Source organism: Haematobia irritans, chromosome 1, assembly GCF_050003625.1.
Source record: "Haematobia irritans isolate KBUSLIRL chromosome 1, ASM5000362v1, whole genome shotgun sequence".
Classification (NCBI taxonomy): Eukaryota; Metazoa; Arthropoda; class Insecta; order Diptera; family Muscidae; genus Haematobia; species Haematobia irritans.
The window spans coordinates 243,614,074-243,633,607 of record NC_134397.1 but is presented as its reverse complement, the minus strand read 5'-3'; the positions used below and the strand labels follow the sequence as shown (position 1 = coordinate 243,633,607).

The following is a 19,534-nucleotide window of genomic DNA, read 5'->3' as shown; positions in this document are numbered from 1 at the left end:
GATCGGTTTATATGGGGGCTATATATAATTATTGACCGATGTGGACCAAGTTTTGCATGGTTGTTAGAGCCCATATACTAACACCACGTACCAAATTTCAACCGGATCAGATGAATTTTGCTCCTCCAAGAGGATCCGGAGGTCAAATATGGGGATCGGTTTATATAAGGGCTATATATGATTTATTGACTGATATGGACCAACTCTGCCATGGTTGTTAGAGACCATATACATGTACCACGTACCAAATTTCAACCGGATCGGATGAAATTTGGTTCTCTTAGAGCAATCGCAAGCTAAATTTGGGGGTCCGTTTATATGGGGGCTATACGTAAAAGTGGACCGATATGGCCCATTTGCAATACCGTCCGACCTACGTTAATAACAACTACTTGTGCCAAGTTTCAAGTCGATAACTTGTTTCGTTCGGAAGTTAGCGTGATTTCAACAGACGGACGGACATGCTCAGATCGACTCAGAGTTTCACCACGACCCAGAATATATATACTTTATGGGGTCTTAGAGCAATATTTCGATGTGTTACAAACGGAATGACAAAGTTAATATACCCCCATCTTACTGTGGAGGGTATAAAGATATAAATTAGGACAGAGATATCGTTTATCGAGTTTTCACAAAGCAAAAAATGTTTTCTTAATTCCACAAAAAAAAAAAAAACCAAAACAAAGATGCAAAATCCTCAACGTAAGTCTTTGCCCATTTTGAAGCGTTTTTATGTTAAATCTAAATATTCCATATATCACTTAATTTCAAGACGACTTCTTTAAATCAAAAATGTTATTCATATTTTAAGTTTAACGACATACGTATTTAACGGATTAACACAATTTTCCAAGATTCGTGTCCTAAATTTAATGAGAGAAATTTGAAGCAAAAAGTATAAACTACACTGGTAGAAAAATGTTTCGTACTATTAACGAACGGGCTTCGTTGATTATTTTTCGTTAATATTACGAAATTTTTCGTTATAAGAACGAAAGTGATCGTTAATACAACGAAATCAATCGTTAAAAGACAATTTTGTGTTTTGGTTTTTCGTTATATTAATGAAACACGTTTCGTTAATATTACGAATATTAACTTTGTAATTTTTTCAAGAATTAGTATAAAATTTTTTTCCAAGATGAAATTATTATAATCATTTTCACATAGAGGGTAACTTTTGGAAACTTTTAGCCCATAAAACAGTCGTTTTATATACTCCGAAACTGGAATTGAAAATTTCATTTATAAAACGAAAGCGATCGTTAATATAATGATATGGATCGTTAAAAAATAAATTGTTATATTTCGTCATATTAATGAAATACGTTCATTAATAATACGAATGGGAGTTTGAGTATATCTGCCTCTCCTTACTCTTTCTCTATAAAACGTCTCTCTATACTCTCATTAATACGTCTGTAGAGTATATGTTATTTATACATACACATCTAAGCATGACAACAAGCACAATGTTGCGTGTGCGTCTTGAAAAACAAACGGTAAAAAGTTCAACGGAAACCTTGTCTGATGGGCAAACATTAACAACATTTACGTTCTTTTCGCTGAAGAGTGCACAGGCTCATTACAGTTTCGATGTGATGGGTGAAGTGAGTAAAATTGGTGTTTTTTGTATATTCACAAAAAAATTAGTGTACATTTTTAATTTTTAGTGAAAACGCCCCGGGGAAGTGAACTTTCAGATGAAGAAGGCGGAACAATTACCATAATGAACCTTGGTTGCAGAAAAATTGGATAAATGTACACGGCGATACTATTATCATTTTTTGATCTTAGAAATAAGAGGCTTTTTTTCTTAAGTGAAAGTCACAATATATGATTATTAAATTACTTAATTTATCAGTAAATATTATTTCCTACTGTATATTAATCATATTTCAAAGATCTTAACAAAAAAACAAATTCACTACGAATGACTACACTCAAATGCACTAATTGGTTGGGTATCATTAATATAACGTTTGTGTTCATTTATACAACGTTCGCCTTTCATTCATACAATGAAAAAACTGGGTTCATACAATGAATGATTTTCATTCATACAACGTATAAGCTGCATCCATACAATGAATAAATTTCATTCATACAACGAATAATATTCGTTAATACAACGAAAAGGCTACGTAATAGCAACGTAATTATTCGTTAATACTACGAAATGTATTCCATAAATGGTTTCGTAAATATAACGTAAAATTATGTTGTTATAACGAAATGCTACGTTGGCTGACTTTTAATGAAGAAATTCGTTAATACAACGTAGAAATTCATCGTATTAACGAAACTTTTTCTACCAGTGTATCTTTGAATTAAAATTGCATTATTTGAATGAAATTTGTCCTTCATATGATGTAAGTTGCGTGTCGTGAAATTTAAGTTGCATAATCTTTAATATTAGAAGAAAACTTTTTTCAATGTAGACTTCATATGAGCTAACTTACAATTTAAAAGACAATATTAACCAACTGTTATCACAATCCAAGTAATTCGATTGCCAATGACAGTCTTTAGTTAAATTCTATACGCAATCTATGGTGAAGGGTAAATAATATTTGGCCTGGCCGATCTTTCGGCCCTATATACTTTTTGCTTTTATTTTTCCCCTATTTCTGCTATTTGATTCAATTTAAAGTAATTAAGCTGCATAATAATTTTGTGTGCTATTAGGTTTTATTATAAAGTTTTTATATCGATTTTTGTTGTTGTCATTAACATTTAAATTTTTTTCTTATATAAAATCTGCAAACAAAAACTTTATGTAAAGCAGAAATGGCTTTAACAAATGTATAAGGTGCGATGAATTAAATTAACTATGGCTGTTGATTTTGATTTTGTTAAATGCTTCCTATCAATCAATATGCTAATGTCTGTATACGCTTTATCTCTCTGAGGTAAGGCTTACAACAGATTGATTGTTTTATTTGTCAGGTATGAATACAGTGTTGCCAGGGAAATTTTTCGGTTTACTCTACAAGAACAACCTACAATATTTTTCGTTTTATTGGAATAAAATATTGACAAAATTTTCTATAGAAATAAAATGTTGACAAAATTGTCTATAGAAATATAATTTTGTCAAAATTTTCTATAGAAATAAAATTTTGACACAATTCTATAGAAATACATTTCTTTGTTTTTGTTTGGGAATAAACTAATGAAAGCTGAAAAGGAAAATTTTGCCTTTCGAAATAATAACACTGGGAGAAATTAGGTTTTACATTCAAATTCAAACAAATTTATTTTCAATTATTTTAATTGTAACTTCAATTTTAATTTTAATTCATTATTTATGATTAGGTTTAAGTTTTAAATAGTAGTTAAGTTTTACAATTAGATTTAAGAATTATTTACAAAAGAAATTAGATTTTAATTCAATTGTGGGAAATGGTGTAAATAAGGGTGAGTTTTCAATTTCAAATGTAAAGTGCAATATGACTGTGCAATATAGATTTAAGGACGAAATTCAATTTACAATATATATTACTTTATGGTGCAATATAGATTTAAGGCAAAATATTTAAACATGTTATGTACAAGGTATGTTTGGTGTTGTGATTTTTTTCTTTCTGATGCACTTTTATGTTGTATGTTTGGGTTTCGATGGGTTGAGGAGTCGATGGGTTTTTGTTTGTGTCACTTGTTCACTGTATGTTTGTTTACCTGTAAAATATTTATGCTTTTAAAATGTTCACTTGTAAATTGTCTTTCCTTTAACTTGTAATGTTAATAATATTTCAAACAAAATTCAAGATCAAATTTATGCTACACTTTCGCGGGGGCAGACGAGTTCGCACGTACGTATTTGTTTACTTCACGGTCGGTTCAAGACTGGTTCGTTGCCCTTTTGAGTGATGCTTAGCAGCATAAACAAAGCTTAGCGACAAAGCTACAAGCATCGATCAAAGGTCAAACTTTCCAGGTAAACAAATAGAAAAGCAAAAGGATACAACGATTAAAAATTATTTGTGCCGCTACGCACAGTGTTTCAAAACGGGTTCAAAGAAACTTTGAACATTCTGCCCCCCGCGAAACAGTGTAGTTTACCTTACCTCCTCATCTCGTTTCCTGCGACGAGCTACTCACTGGTCCCACAAACACGTATCCCCAATCGGTCAGCTGGGCAAAGACACGTCCTAAGCCGGTTTCCACAACTCCATCCCTCCTGAGGTAGGCATATGGACCAGCACCAATTTCGACGTCAATAGATTCATTCCCCCTGGGATCAATGTCGGCAAGAGGTCTGGATTCCATGGCGATGGTGGGATCCTCAATTATTGGATCTGAGTAGGGTCTTCGTGGCAGGTCACGGGTCACTAAGGCCTTTAACCGGTAAACGAGTCGGCTACCATATGTCCGGCACCGCAATCGAATACTTGCAAACCTGTGGCCATGTCTTTCGGTGGTTGGAATGCCAAGTCTCGTGATTGTGGAGGCCGCAACTCTTGTTGACGTAGCTGCCTGACACAGCAACACCCTGACACTGGCCCAGTCCTCGGAGTTTTCAGCTGCCATGTACACTTGCGCCGTTGGTATAAACACTGAGGATCGGTGGTATGGCAATTCCACTGGAGGGGGCGTGTAGCGACCAAATGTTTCCCTCAGCTGAGGAGCCCCATGCAACATGGTATGGTGTCGCAAGTTACACTCCCTGCACGCCGTGAGGACTGGACAGTCTGGAGCTAGGTGGCTGCGTGCCAGGCAGTTGCGACAATAGCTACGTCGCTCTACGGTCTCGTACCGTTGGTATGGAGTCTGCTGGCGGAAACGATGACAATTTCTGAGTGGGTGGTCATCTTGGCAAAGCCCACAAGCAAATTGCCAATGAGAAGGGCGGTAGCGTGGGTCATTGTTATGGCGATTGTGACGGGCAGGTCTGCTGGGTCCAGGTGGGGATGGGTCTCTGCTTGGAAGTACTCCTGACATATCTGCAACGAAAGTTATGTGAGTACCGTGTTTTTTCATGAATTTACGATATGCTAGTCAGTCCGAAAATAACTTTACGATTTTCGTGATAGGTCGACTAATTAACCCAGTCGAAGTTTTAACATCTACCACCCGGACATTTTTATCAATCCCTTCATAAGTTTTGACAACTCTTCCAAGCCTCCATTCATTTGGAGCTAAACGATTGTCTTTTACAATCACTAAATCATCTACGACGAGATTTTGTTGCGGGTATTTCCATTTGTATCTACGATGTAATTCATTCAAATATTCAGATTTCCACCTTTGACAAAAGTTTTGTGAAATAATCTTCAATCGTTTCCACCTGTTTGATAATGTTATATCATCCTCAGAAATATCGGGTTCTGCAGGGGCTAATAGTGGTGAACCCACTAGAAAATGGCCAGGGGTCAAGGGCTCTAAACTAGAAGGGTCATCGCTAGCAGGATTAATGGGTCTTGAATTAAGACAAGCCTCTATGCGAGCTAAAATAGTGGATAGTTCTTCAAAGGTGAAATTCATTTTTGGCATAGTTTTCCGAAGGTGAGCCTTGAATGATTTAACTCCAGCCTCCCACAAACCTCCCATGTGAGGAGCACCTGGAGGAATAAAATTCCATTCTAAGTTCTGATGTACGTGTCGTTGCACTGTAGTGTCTTGTATTGATTTCATAAATGCGATCCTATCCTTTTTTATAAGTTCGGCGGCGCCTACAAAATTTTTACCGTTATCTGAGAATATTTTCTCCGGACACCCTCGTCTGCCTATAAACCGATCTAAAGCTGCTATGAAAGATTGGGTCGATAAATCACTCGTAGCTTCTAAGTGTATTGCTCTAGTTGCAAAACAAACAAATATGCAGACATATCCTTTGGTAATCAGACAGGCGCGAGCTGTAATGCTTTTTATGCCAAAGGGTCCCGCAAAATCTACCCCTGTATTTCGAAAGGGTCTAGATAACATAGTGCGCTCTGGAGGAAGAGATGCCATAATTTGTGTCTGGGTCTTATACTGATGGAGAGCACAAGTTCGACAGTTATGGATAACTTTTTTAACTAACTGCTTTAAACGAAATATCCAAAATTCGGAACGAATTACGCGAATCATTAATTGATTTCCGCCGTGCATTGTTACTTTATGAACGAATTCGACAAATAAAAGTGCAAACCGAGAATCATATGGAATTAAAATTGGATGACGTTCATTATAGGTAAGAACAGGTGATTGAACTAACCGACCGTTTGATCTAAGCAAACCTTTCGCGTCAATGAAAGGGTTAAAAGATAAGAGTTGGCTACTAGGTGAGAGTCGTTTCTTTTGGGTCAACGCTGCGTATTCTTCAGCAAAATAATGTTTTTGTGTAACGACTATAAGACGAGTTTTTATATCCAAAAGTTCTGAACCCGTAATTTCTTCCGACAAAATTCGAAGTCGGTTTGTGCCCGTGTTACGCCAAAAACGCATGACATAAGATAAAACACGATATGCGCGTGGCAAAGATGAAAAACGTGTCAATGGGTCCTCAAATGTGGATGTCGCAAAAACTTTCACTTGTTTAGCTTCAAGGTTTGTATCACAATTAAGTTGATGTTTAGGCCAATGATCTCTGGGCAATTTTAGCCACGATGGGCCAGTCCACCACAAATGATGTGTCTTCAATTCATCTGGACAGCAGCCACGACTGGCTACATCTGCTGGATTAGATTCGGAGTCCACATGACTCCAATTTTCACTACCTACATTTTCTAAAATTTCGGAAACCCTGTTTCCTACGAACGCGCTCCAAGAACACGGCGGTTTTTGAAGCCAAGCCAGAACTATCATAGAGTCAGTCCAGAAATGGGTCAAAAATCCAGAAATTTGCAGATTTGGAATTATAGTGTTGGCTAATTTTGACAACATTACTGCCCCACATAACTCTAATCTAGGTAGAGAAATTTTCTTGATTGGGGCCACGCGGGTCTTGGCTGCTAACAGAAAAGTTTCTACACGGTCTCCATCTTCGACTCGAACGTAAAGTGTCGCAGCGTAAGCGCTTTCTGAAGCGTCACAAAAACCATGAATTTCAATGGTACTTGATGGCGAATAATGAATCCATCTTGGTACGGATATTGTGTCAATCACCGAATTATTTTTCGCAAAGTTTTTCCAATTCATATTGGTAACAGGTTTCAAAGTGTCGTCCCACCCAATTTTATCTAACCAAACTTGTTGCATTATCAGTTTTGCAACGACAATAATTGGAGCTAACCATCCGCAAGGGTCAAAGAATTTTGCGATTGTCGACAAAACTTCACGCTTCGTACAAAGTTCTTTTTCTTCAACATTAGGCGCTTTAAAAGTGAAATTATCTGCTGCTACATTCCACCGAATGCCTAGGGTCTTCGTTGACGATCCTTCAGAAAGATCCAACCAATTGACAGGCAACAAAAAATCGGGATTTAGGCCATTTAAAAGACGAGGGTCATTAGAGGTCCATTTCCTCAACTCGAAACCAGCAGAATCTAAAGCGGATGTTAATTGTTTTCTAGCGGTGATAGCATCTTCAACAGTATGCCCACCCGCTAATACATCGTCGACATATAAATTTTCTCTAATTATTTTTGAACCCAAAGGGTGTGAATCTTGAACGTCTTCCGCTAATTGAAGCAGCGTTCTAATCGCTAAAAATGGGGCGCAATTTATGCCAAAGGTTACGGTTAACAATTCAAAATCCTCAACTGGGTCGTTTTCAGATGATCGAAAAAGTATTCTTTGAAATGAAGTTTGCTTTGGGTCTACCAGTATTTGACGATACATTTTCGTTACATCGGCGTTGAAAACATATTTGAAAAAACGCCATTTTAAAATTTGTAAAACTAAGTCCTGTTGTAAAATAGGACCGGTATGTAAAATATCGTTTAGGCTTTTCTTATTTGAAGTGGGACTCGAAGCATTAAATACCACCCTAAGTTTGGTGGTTACTCTATCTGGTTTAATGACTGCGTGGTGGGGTAAATAGTAATGAGGGGTCTTATGTATGTTTTGTGGATCAATTTTTCTCATTTGTCCTAGCTCGAGATATTCCCTAATGGCAGCGTCGTATTGAGCCTTTACATCAGGGGTCTTGGAAAGTTTTTTCTCCATACGATAAAATTGTGCTAGAGCAATATTTCTCGATGCACCGATTTCTGAACAACTTTTAAATGGAAGGGTCACAATATATCTTCCAGTATCATTACGTTTTATCGTAGATTTGTAATTAGTTTCACAATATATATCTTCAGCTGACCTCAAAATTATTTTTGGGGTCTCTTCCACCTCCCAAAAACGTGTTATAATTTTCTCTAAAGAGGAGGCATTATAAAGAGTAATTTGTTTCGAAGTTTCTATATTTTGTTGAATGGGTCCACCAACGATCCATCCAAATACGGTATTTTGCGCTATAATTGATCCAAATGTTTTCATCGGAATATCAACGTTATAAATTAGTGGTCCTATATCTAAGCCGATCAGCATATCAACGGGTCGACTTTCATAAAATCGAGGATCCGCCAAACTAAGATGCTTAAAATCTTCAAATTGAGAACGATTAAGGTTGTGGGTTGGTAAATTAGAAGGAAGGGTCTTCAACACGGGTGCCCAAACTTCTAACTCAAACCTAGGATCGATACGTGAACAAAGTTGAAAAACGCAAGCCTTTGTCGATGTTTCAGCTACGGTGTCACTCAAGCCTGTGACGTGAACTAAATTCCTCACTGTAGGAAGTTGCAATTTATTTTTCATTTTTTCCGAAATAAATGTTGACTGTGATCCAGGGTCAATTATTGCTCTGGCATCATATCTCTGTCCCTTTGATTTTATTTGTACAATGGCGGTAAACAACAGTGTTTCTCTAGGTTGTGGAGTGGGTCTGCCTTCTTGCAGAGTAAGAGTCGTTATACTAGGCGTTTCAATATTCGATGTGGACTGTATACAAGGTAAATTCGATGATTGTTGAACAAGGTTGGAACGAGCGGCAGCACTTGTACTAGGTTGTACTCCACCTCGATCCTGATTAACTAAGTTGAGAGCTCCAGTACTTGTACTAGGTTGTACTGTGTCTCGGTTATGATGAACAAGGGTATTGAGAACGGCAGCACATGTACCGTCTCTTGTGTTTGTAGGGTCGCGGGCCTCATTACCCTTATGTAACAAGTTATGGTGTCTTTGATTACATTCCCTACAACTAAAACGACTTTTACATTCCCGGACTCCATGATTCTCAAATAAACAATTATAACAACGATTCGACTGTTTCACTATTTGAATTCTTTCATTAATAGATTTTTCAAAAAATTTGGGACAATTTCGCAGCATATGGTTTGTCCGACAAATTGGACAAACGCTCTCATTATGCCTGCGACTAGGATTACTATTTTTTGAATTATTATTTGCTTGTGCATTACTATTGAGTCTTGAACCAGAATTATTTATTTTTTGATTTACATTGGTGTGAAAACTATTTACGCGACTCCCCCTTTTATCAAAATCAGATCTAGATTGATTATATTTCGAGTTTTGAGTTTTAATATTTCCCACCGATTCCAAAGTTTTAAATTTATGTGATAAATATTCATCTAATACGTGCCAACTTGGTAGGGTCGAACAATCCTCTAAACTATTCTCAAATTCTTCCAAAAAAGTGCGAGGCAATTTCGTTGAAACAAGGTATACTAAAATTGGGTCCCATTCTCCCGTGTCTACTTGTAAAGTATCCAAAGTTTGTGTACAAGTACTAATTGTGCGCTGTAATTTTTGTATTGTTGAAGCGTTTTCAACTGAAACCGAGGGCAAATTAAAAAGAATCTTAAGCTGTTCGTTAACTTGCATTCGTTTATTTTCGTACCTACTTTCTAAATTTCTCCAAGCTATATCGAAACCCTCATTAGTTAGGGGTACATTTGTAATGATTTCCCGCGCTTCTCCCGAAGTTTTTTGGGTCAAATGGAATAACTTCTCGACTTTACTCAATCGTGGGTTATTGATGTAGATTGCAGAGAATAAATCTCTGAATGTTGGCCATTCACTATATCCGCCCTTAAAAATGTCTGTGTCACATGGTGGCAATCGCAAATTTGGGGTCGAATTTGGGTCTACTGCTATGTTTTGTGTCATTGATTCTCTAGCTATTTTTTCCTGATTTTCCCGTTCCTGACGCGCTAAGATTTGTGTGCTAATTATACTTAAACCCCGTTTATAAACGTCCATACCGTTTTTATAATGGCCGCGAAGCTTATCCTTATCCATTGGAGTTTCTCCATCATCTGGAGTCCTATCTCGACAATTTATGTAAGCCCGCCTAACTTGATCCCATAACGTATTCAGCTCCACTCGAGCTGCCTCTAACGCATGAAGATCCTCGGTTGCCGCCTTAACAGAACAAACGCTTTCAACGTCAACTAGATCATTTAAGCAATTAACAAATTTTTCTTTTAAAATTTTATCCATGATGTACTTTAATACTTTTTTGCACCGGTCAAAAAACTAAAATAAATCAAATTTCGCGAAAGAAAAATTTAGTTCCACTCAAGGAAATCCGAATTTTCTACAGGAAACTATATTAATGTAAATATCTTCGCGAACGATAAAATTCGTGGGGTCGGAAATTAATTTGTGGGTTCTAAATCACGAAAAAATTACAAAAAAACAAATCTAACAAAAAACGTGTTAGGGTCAGTAGACGAAATTGGGCCAATGTTACGTAAAAAATTTTATAAAAATTCCCCCAGACTGGATATTCAAAAAACTTTTACAATAAATTTCCAAAAGGGCGAGGAATTAAACAAATCTAAAATTTCCCAAAACCACAAGGTCAAACAAATTAATTAAAATTTCCCAAAAAACAGGAAATCAAACAAACAATTTTTTTTTTTTTAAAGCACGATGCTCAATTAATATCAGCGATAAATCGCATAAAACAATGACTTCGGATCAAGTGTCAAAAAAAAATGTGTCAACAAATTCACTGAAAAAAAATAAAATTATCTTGGTGCCCAAAAAATCAAATATATATGTATATCAAAAGAAGAAATTTGTAATTTTCCTTACCTTTTTATGGGTCATTGGGTCTTGAAAATTACAAAGATATAATCAAATACCACAAATATGGGTCACCAAGATTCATAAGTACAAAAATAAATACAAGTTGAAAAAATCAAAACTACAAATTTGGGTCGATTAACCTTTGTTTCAGCTTTTTAAACTCCAAAGTAAAATGTTTCAATTAATCGATTTAAAAATTTTCCCAGCGCCAATTATTTAAATTTTCCAAAATGATCAAAAGTTTTTTCTCGAAAAAATTTTCGTTTAATTTTTCACTCCAAAAAAAAATTGCAAATTTTCACTTGTTTTTCCAAAAATAGTATTTAATTTCAAGCAAAAAAAAACGAATTTAAATTCAAAAAACATTTTTTTTCCCAAAATCAATATTTTTACCAAAAAATTTCTCTCTGTGTAAATTTTTACCGGTCAAAATTTTATCCCCATTTAATTTAATTTAAACAAAATCGAATTTAAATTCCCGAAAATTTTTCCAAAACAAAAAACCTTTTGTGTAAATTATTTTTTTTTTTTTTGTTTGATCAAATTTTTATCATATTGTTGTGTCATGAAAAAAATTGTGTCATACGGTCGAGTCGTTTAGCATATCGCAAATTCTTTTTTCCTTTTCGTGTTCCAAAAAATTCAAAAAACTTGAAAAAACTGTACTCACTTTGAAGATTATAGGTGTGTGTGTGTGTCCAAAATTTTTGTGTGATCCGTTACCTTTATGGCGTCGATTTTTGATGTTGAGTCGCTGTGTGTCGTGTTTTGTTGCTTTTTGTCGCTTTCCACTGGAAACTGCTGTTTTTTTGTTATTGGACAATTTGTAGTTTATAAAAACCGTTGTTACGGTTTTTTGTCCAATTTTTTTCACAAATTTTTTAATTTTTAAAAAGTTTTTGTTTTTGTTTTTTGCACGACCGAACCGATTGTTGTGTTGGGTAAAATTTTTAAACAAATGGGTTAATTTGGGTTGTGGATCACTTTATGGCAATTTTTCAATCAATTTTTCATTTTTAAACAAGTTTTCAAAACTTTCACGAAAATCAATTAATTTTTTTAAATTTCCAATTTTTTCGAACTTTTTGTCACTTTTTACGTGAAAACAAGCTTTTTTATAGTCAAATTGATTGAAAAATTGCTAAAAAACACACGCACAAAATGGGTCACAATTTTTAAATTTTTTCAAAAAAAACACTAATTTTTTCCAAAATTCACTAATTTTTTCTCAAAAAAAAATTCAAAAAATAATTGTCCAATGTTCACTTTTTATTTTCCACAATTTAAAGTTTTCTAATCGTCCCAATGCAACAACCCTTTATTTTACTTACTGTAGTGCCACTTTGGTTACCCTTTGCTTGTGTGTCCCATATGTATGTATATACGCTTGTATATGCATATGAATATTTTTCGATGTTCACTGGTTGCTGTTCGATCGATGGATCACTGGCTGGCTGGTATACTACTGTTGTTGTTGTTTTGATTTTTCTATTTATTCTTTGGGTACTGTTGGTTTTCATTTGTTGCAAGGGCACAGGCACTTTGAATGTTTTTCAATATTGTCTTTTGTAAAGGGTTTTTTTTGCATTGATATTACACTGGGTTTATTTGACACTGATATTACACTGGGTTATTTAGAATATTTTATTTTTTAATATATATGAAAGTTTATTTAATTTTTATTTTCTTTTTAAACAAAACTAATTATTGGGTCACTGGGTTTTTATACACTTGGAAAAAAATCACATTACACCGAGAAAAAAAATTTTACACTTCAAAAAAAAATTTAATGTTTTTAATTATTTAAAAAACACAAATCCGGTTCGCAATGGACCAAAATGTTTGGGAATAAACTAATGAAAGCTGAAAAGGAAAATTTTGCCTTTCGAAATAATAACACTGGGAGAAATTAGGTTTTACATTCAAATTCAAACAAATTTATTTTCAATTATTTTAATTGTAACTTCAATTTTAATTTTAATTCATTATTTATGATTAGGTTTAAGTTTTAAATAGTAGTTAAGTTTTACAATTAGATTTAAGAATTATTTACAAAAGAAATTAGATTTTAATTCAATTGTGGGAAATGGTGTAAATAAGGGTGAGTTTTCAATTTCAAATGTAAAGTGCAATATGACTGTGCAATATAGATTTAAGTACGAAATTCAATTTACAATATATATTACTTTATGGTGCAATATAGATTTAAGGCAAAATATTTAAACATGTTATGTACAAGGTATGTTTGGTGTTGTGATTTTTTTCTTTCTGATGCACTTTTATGTTGTATGTTTGGGTTTCGATGGGTTGAGGAGTCGATGGGTTTTTGTTTGTGTCACTTGTTCACTGTATGTTTGTTTACCTGTAAAATATTTATGCTTTTAAAATGTTCACTTGTAAATTGTCTTTCCTTTAACTTGTAATGTTAATAATATTTCAAACAAAATTCAAGATCAAATTTATGCTACACTTTCGCGGGGGCAGACGAGTTCGCACGTACGTATTTGTTTACTTCACGGTCGGTTCAAGACTGGTTCGTTGCCCTTTTGAGTGATGCTTAGCAGCATAAACAAAGCTTAGCGACAAAGCTACAAGCATCGATCAAAGGTCAAACTTTCCAGGTAAACAAATAGAAAAGCAAAAGGATACAACGATTAAAAATTATTTGTGCCGCTACGCACAGTGTTTCAAAACGGGTTCAAAGAAACTTTGAACAGTTTTTTATTGTTGCTTTGTACTTCAGTCATATTTTTTGTTTTGATCTCAGCTTTAAAACCATTGTGTTGACTAAACTACAAGAGTAGCTTAACCAACAGAGGAAAAGAATGTTTGTCAAATTTATTTGGGCAAAGCCCTATAGACTGCAAAACACGAATGAAGTAAGAGGAAGCACGCTCAAAATAAATCCAGCCAACTGCACTCAAATCGATGATTCGATGGTGACAAAGGAAAAGAGAAATGTTTGTTTGAATTTATTTCGGCAAAAGCCGGCTATCATAAACCTTTTTTCGGAGGGTTCAAGTATGTTTCACTTTTGGGTTTAGTGAACTGCCTGAATTTATTCTGATAATTGGTTGATAGTTTTGCTGCAAATAGAGGATGTTGATGAGGAATGTGGTAATTCCGAAACGTGCGTCCATCCTACCATCTTGCAGTCTATAGGGCTTTGTGCAAACAAATTTGACAAACATTGTTTACCTCTGTTGGTTAAGCTACTTTTGTAGTTTAGTCAACACAATGGCTTTAAAGCTGAGATCAAAACCACAAATATGAAATAAAATTTTAACAAAATTTTCTATAGAAATAAAATTTTGACAAAATTGTTTACAGGAATAAAATTTGGACAAAATTTTCTATAGATATAAAATTTTGACAAAGTTTTCTATAGAAATAAAATTTTCTAAAAAATAAAATTTAACAAACTTTTTTACAGGAATAAAATTTTGACAACATTTTCTATAGAAGTAAAATTTTGACAAAAAAGTTTACAGGAATAAAATTTTGAAAAAATATTCTATACAAATAAAATTTTGACAAAATATTCTATAGAAATAAATATTCGATAAAATTGTTTACAGAAATAAAATTTTGAGAAAATATTCTATACAAATAAAATTTTGATAAAATATTCCATAGAAATAAATATTTGATAAAATTGTTTACAGGAATAAAATTTTAAGAAAATATTATATACAAATAAAATTTTGAGAAAATTTTCTGTAGAAATAAAATTTTGACAAAATTTTCTACAGAAATAAAATTTTGATAAAATTTTCTATAGAAATAAAATTTAACAAAATTTTTTACTGGAATAAAATGTTGACAAAACTTTCTATAGAAATAAAATTTTGACAAAAGTTTCTATAGAAATAAAATTTTGACAAAATTTTCTATAGAAATAAAATTTAACAACATTTTTCACAGGAATAAAATTTGGACAAAATTTTCTATGGAAATAAAATTTTGACAAAATTGTTTAAAGGAATAAAGTTTTGACAAAATTTTCTATAGAAATAAAATTTTGACAAAATATTCTATAGAAATAAAATTTTGAGAAAATTTTCTATAGAAATAAAATTTTACAAAATTCTTTACAGTAATAAGATTGTTTATAGAAATAAAATGTTGACAAAATTGTTTACAGGATTACAATTTTTGAGAAAATTTTCTATACAAATAAACAAAATATTCTATAGAAATAAAGTTTTGAGAAAGTTTTCTATGGAAATAAATATTTAGGAACATTTTCTATAGAAATACAATTTTGACAAAATTTTCTATAGAAATAAAATTTTGACAAAATTGTTTACAGGAATAAAATTTGGACAAAATTTTCTATAGATATAAAATTTTGACAAAGTTTTCTATAGAAATAAAATTTTTACAAAATTTTCTATAGAAATAAAATTTTGACAAAATGGTTTACAGGAATAAAATTTGCACAAAATATACTATAGAAATAAAATGTTGACGAATTTTTCTATAGAAATAAAATTTAAACAAAATTGTTTACAGGAATACAATTTTGAGAAAAGTTTTTATAAAAATAAAATTTTGAGAAAATAAAATAATGTAAACATTTTATTTTTATAAAAAATAAGATGTTGACAAAATTTTCTATAGAAATAAAATGTTGACAAAGTTGTGTACAGAAATAAAATTTTAAGAAAATCTTCTATAAAAATAAAAATTTGGACAAAATGTCATATAAAATTTGTCAAATAGAAATAACATTTTAACAAAATTTTCTATAGAAATAAAATTTTGACGAATTTTTCGATAGAAATAAAATTATTTCTATGGAAACTTTTGTCAAAATTTTATTTATATAGAATTTTGTCCAAATTGTATTTTTATAGAAAATGTTGTCCAAATTTTAATTTTATAGAAAATTTTGTCAAAATTCAATTTTTATAGAAAATGTTGTCACAATTTTATTTCTATAGAAAATTTTGTCAAAATTTTATTTATATAGAATTTTGTCCAAATTGTATTTTTATAGAAAATGTTGTCCAAATTTTAATTTTATAGAAAATTTTGTCAAAATTTTATTTCTATAAATTTATTTATTTAAATTTTATATCTTAAGGAAATTTTGTCAAAAATATTATTTCTATAGAATATTTGTCCAAATTTTATTTCTACAGAAAATTTTCTCAAATTTTATTTGTATAGAAAATTTTCTCAAAAATTTATTTGTATAGAAAATTTTGTGAACATTTTATTTCTATAGAAAATTTGGTCCAAATTGTATTTCTATAGAAAATTTTGGGAAAATTTTATTTTAATAGAATATTTGGCAAAATTTTATTTCTATAGAAAATTTTGTCAAAATTTTATTTCTATAGAAAATTTTGTCATAATTTTATTTCTATAGAAAATTTTGTCAAAATTTTATTTCTATAGAAAATTTTGTCAAAATTTTATTTCTATAGAAAATTTTGTCAAAATTTTATTTCTATAGAAAATTTTTTCTAAATTTTATTTCTTTAGCAAATTTTGTTAAAATTTTATATTTAAAGGAAATTTTGTCAAAATTGTATTTCCATAGACAATTTTGTCAAACTTTTATTTCTATAGAAAATTTTGTCAAAATTTTATTTCTATGGAAAATTTTGTCAAAATTTTATTTCTGTAGAAAATTTTGTCAAAATTTTATTTGTATAGCAAATTTTGTCAAAATTTTATTTCTATAGAATATATTGTCAAACTTTTATTTCTATAGAAAATTTGTCAAAATTTTATTTCTATGGAAAATTTTGTCAAAATTTTATATCTTTAATAGGACTTTGTTAAAATTTTATTTCTATAGAAAATATTGTCCAAATTTAATTTTGGAGAAAATTTTGTCAAAATTTTATTTTTATAGAAAATTTTGTCAAAATTGTATTTCTATCGAAAATTTTATCCAAATTTTATTTGTATTTAAATTTTGTCAAAATTTTATTTGTGAAGAAAATTTTGTCAAAAATATTATTTCTATAGAAAATTGTGCCCAAATTTTATTTCTATGGAAAATTTTGTGAAAATTTTATTTCTATAGAAAATTTTGTCCACATTTTATTTCTATAGAAAATATTGTCCAAATTTAATGTTGGAGAAAATTTTGTCAACATTTTATTTCTATAGAAAATTTGTCTAAATTTCATTTCTAGAGAAAATTTTGTCAAAATTTTATTTCTACAGAAAATGTTTTCAAAATTTTATTTCTATAGAAAATTTGTCAAAATTTTATTTCTATAGAAAACTTCGCCAAAATTTTATTTCTATAGCAATTTTTTTTATTTTATATTTTGTCAAAATTTTATTTCTATAGAAGGACTTTGTTAAAATTTTATTTCCATAGAAAATATTGTCCAAATTTAATTTTTGAGAAAATTTTGTCAAAATTTTATTTCTATAGAAAATTTTTTCGAAATATTATTTTTTATAGAAAATTTTGTTAAAGTTTTATTCCTATATCAAATTGAATTGATAAGGCACCGACTTTTGTAAATGTCGTCCTATTGTCAAAATAATATCTCACAGCCAACAATTGACCACTTACCGTGGCGAGATCTATCCAATATCCTTGTAAAATCACCACTTGTTAGTAGCAAGTTGCATAAAAATGACTTAATCATTCCCATCCCAATTTTAGGGAACTTTAAAAAGTGTAAGAAAGTGTGTCGAAATCGCTTCAGATTTAAATACATGTATATTCAAATTTAGTGCTTTATAAAGTTTCTAATAAATTTGATGGATTTGAGATGGTACCGTAAATGTTGATCTACAAGGTGGTGGAGGGTATAATATAGTCGGCCCCGCCCGTCTCGGTCATTAGCTCATTTCAATTTTGAGTCTAGATGTTTATAACATTCAACAAAGTTGAAGTATTTGAGATGGTATCGAGAATGTAGATCTACAAAGTGGTGCAGAGTATTATACTCGTATAGTCGTCCTCGCCCGACTTTAGACTTTCCTTAATTGTTTTCTATTTAAATTCTTGTTTACTCACATTTCAAGATATTTTGTTTTTATCTAATTCCTAAGTTTTATTTTCTTCTTCGTCGTGTTCTGTATTAATTGTTATTTGTTTACTTTTTAATTTCAATCATTCGTTACTTTTCTTTTTGCAACAAAAAGCAATTCATAGATAACGGAAGTCATTCGTAATATAAAGTTCCAATAGTTGTGGTGTGGTGGCTTTGGCTTTGTCTTTGGATATGTCACAACACTGAGGAGAGAAGATAAAAATTTTAAATGGGACAAACTTCAATGCTCAACGAGGAAGGGACAGTGTCTGTGTGAAATGAAAGTTGTTTGGTTGTGTTTTGCGTTTCCTTCTATTTCATTCTTCCGTTTCCTGTCTGTCTGCATTCGGGTTTAGTGTTGTTTACCATGCCATTCGATTGTTGTTGTCGCCATCAACAGGGACATTCTCATTGTTGTTGTCGATGTCATTGCCGTCATAGTTGTCGCTGGTTTTTGTGTTGCTTGTTGCCATTATGAAAATAACTTCCACTTATTGTTCTGCGACAAAATGGAGAAAAAAAAACCAAATACGGATACTTTGGAATCTCTATTTATAGTTCAAAAGCGCTGTTGTTTTCAAATTCAATTCTTAGTTTTTGCTTTCCAATTCGATTGGGGTGTGTGTGTGAATTGTTTTGTGCATATTTCGCTTTTGATTTCTGGTCCTTGTATTTGATATTCGGTATGAATTAAATGTGTGTATGTATGTGCGTTTCCTTTTCTCATTCTATGATGTCTTGTAATTATATTGGACGTTGTTTTTCGTGTTTTTCCATGTATTTCTTACAGCAATGATGTTTCTAACCTCCTTTTTATGGCAAATTGAGTAGGTTTTGAATGTCTATCATTTATTCGTTAATGCATTTCATGAGATAAATTTGTTGGGAGGTCAAGAAAGATGTTAGCGTTGATGACATGAATTTGCCTTAATATAGGAAGAAAACTATTATACCCTCCACCGTTTGTAACACATCGAAATATGGCTCTAAGACCCCATAAATTATATATATTCTGGGTCGTGGTGAAATTCTGAGCCGATCTAAGCATGTCCGTCCGTTTGTTGAAATCACGCTAACTTCCGAACGAAACAAGCTATCAACTTGAAACTTGGCCCAAGTAGTTGTTATTGATGTAGGTCGGATGGTATTGCAAATGGGTCATATCGGTCCACTTTTACGTATAGACCCCATATAAAGGGATCCTCAGATTTGGCTTGCGGAGCCTCAAAGTAAAGCAAATTTCATCCGATCCAGCTGAAATTTGGTACATGGTGTTTGTATGTGGTCTCTAAAATCCATGCAAAAATTGCTCCACATCGGTCCATAATTATATATAGCCCCCATATAAACCGAACCCAGATTTGGCTTGCGGAGCCTTAAAGAGAAGCAAATTTCATCCAATCCGGTTGAAATTTGGAACATGGTGATGGTATATGGTTTCTAAAAACCATGCTAAAATTGGTCCACATCGGTCCATAATTGTATATAGC

The 19,534-nt window shown here is 32.0% G+C and overlaps 2 protein-coding genes across 2 annotated transcripts; both read right to left on the bottom strand.

Moving 5' to 3' along the window:
* Positions 1 to 5,004: 5,004 nt before the first annotated feature.
* On the bottom strand, positions 5,005 to 8,094 carry LOC142235592 (uncharacterized). The gene has a single exon (XM_075306851.1). The coding sequence runs from the start codon at positions 8,092 to 8,094 to the stop codon at positions 5,005 to 5,007; it is 3,090 nt and encodes a 1,029-aa protein (XP_075162966.1).
* A 188-nt stretch (positions 8,095 to 8,282) lies between these two features.
* LOC142235584 (uncharacterized) lies at positions 8,283 to 17,654 on the bottom strand. Its single transcript, XM_075306846.1, has 5 exons — positions 17,579 to 17,654; positions 12,363 to 12,571; positions 9,840 to 10,473; positions 8,365 to 9,767; positions 8,283 to 8,294 (listed from the first exon to the last, which is right to left on the bottom strand). Exons 1-5 carry the CDS (start codon positions 17,652 to 17,654, stop codon positions 8,283 to 8,285), a joined length of 2,334 nt encoding a protein of 777 aa, XP_075162961.1.
* Positions 17,655 to 19,534: the final 1,880 nt, after the last annotated feature.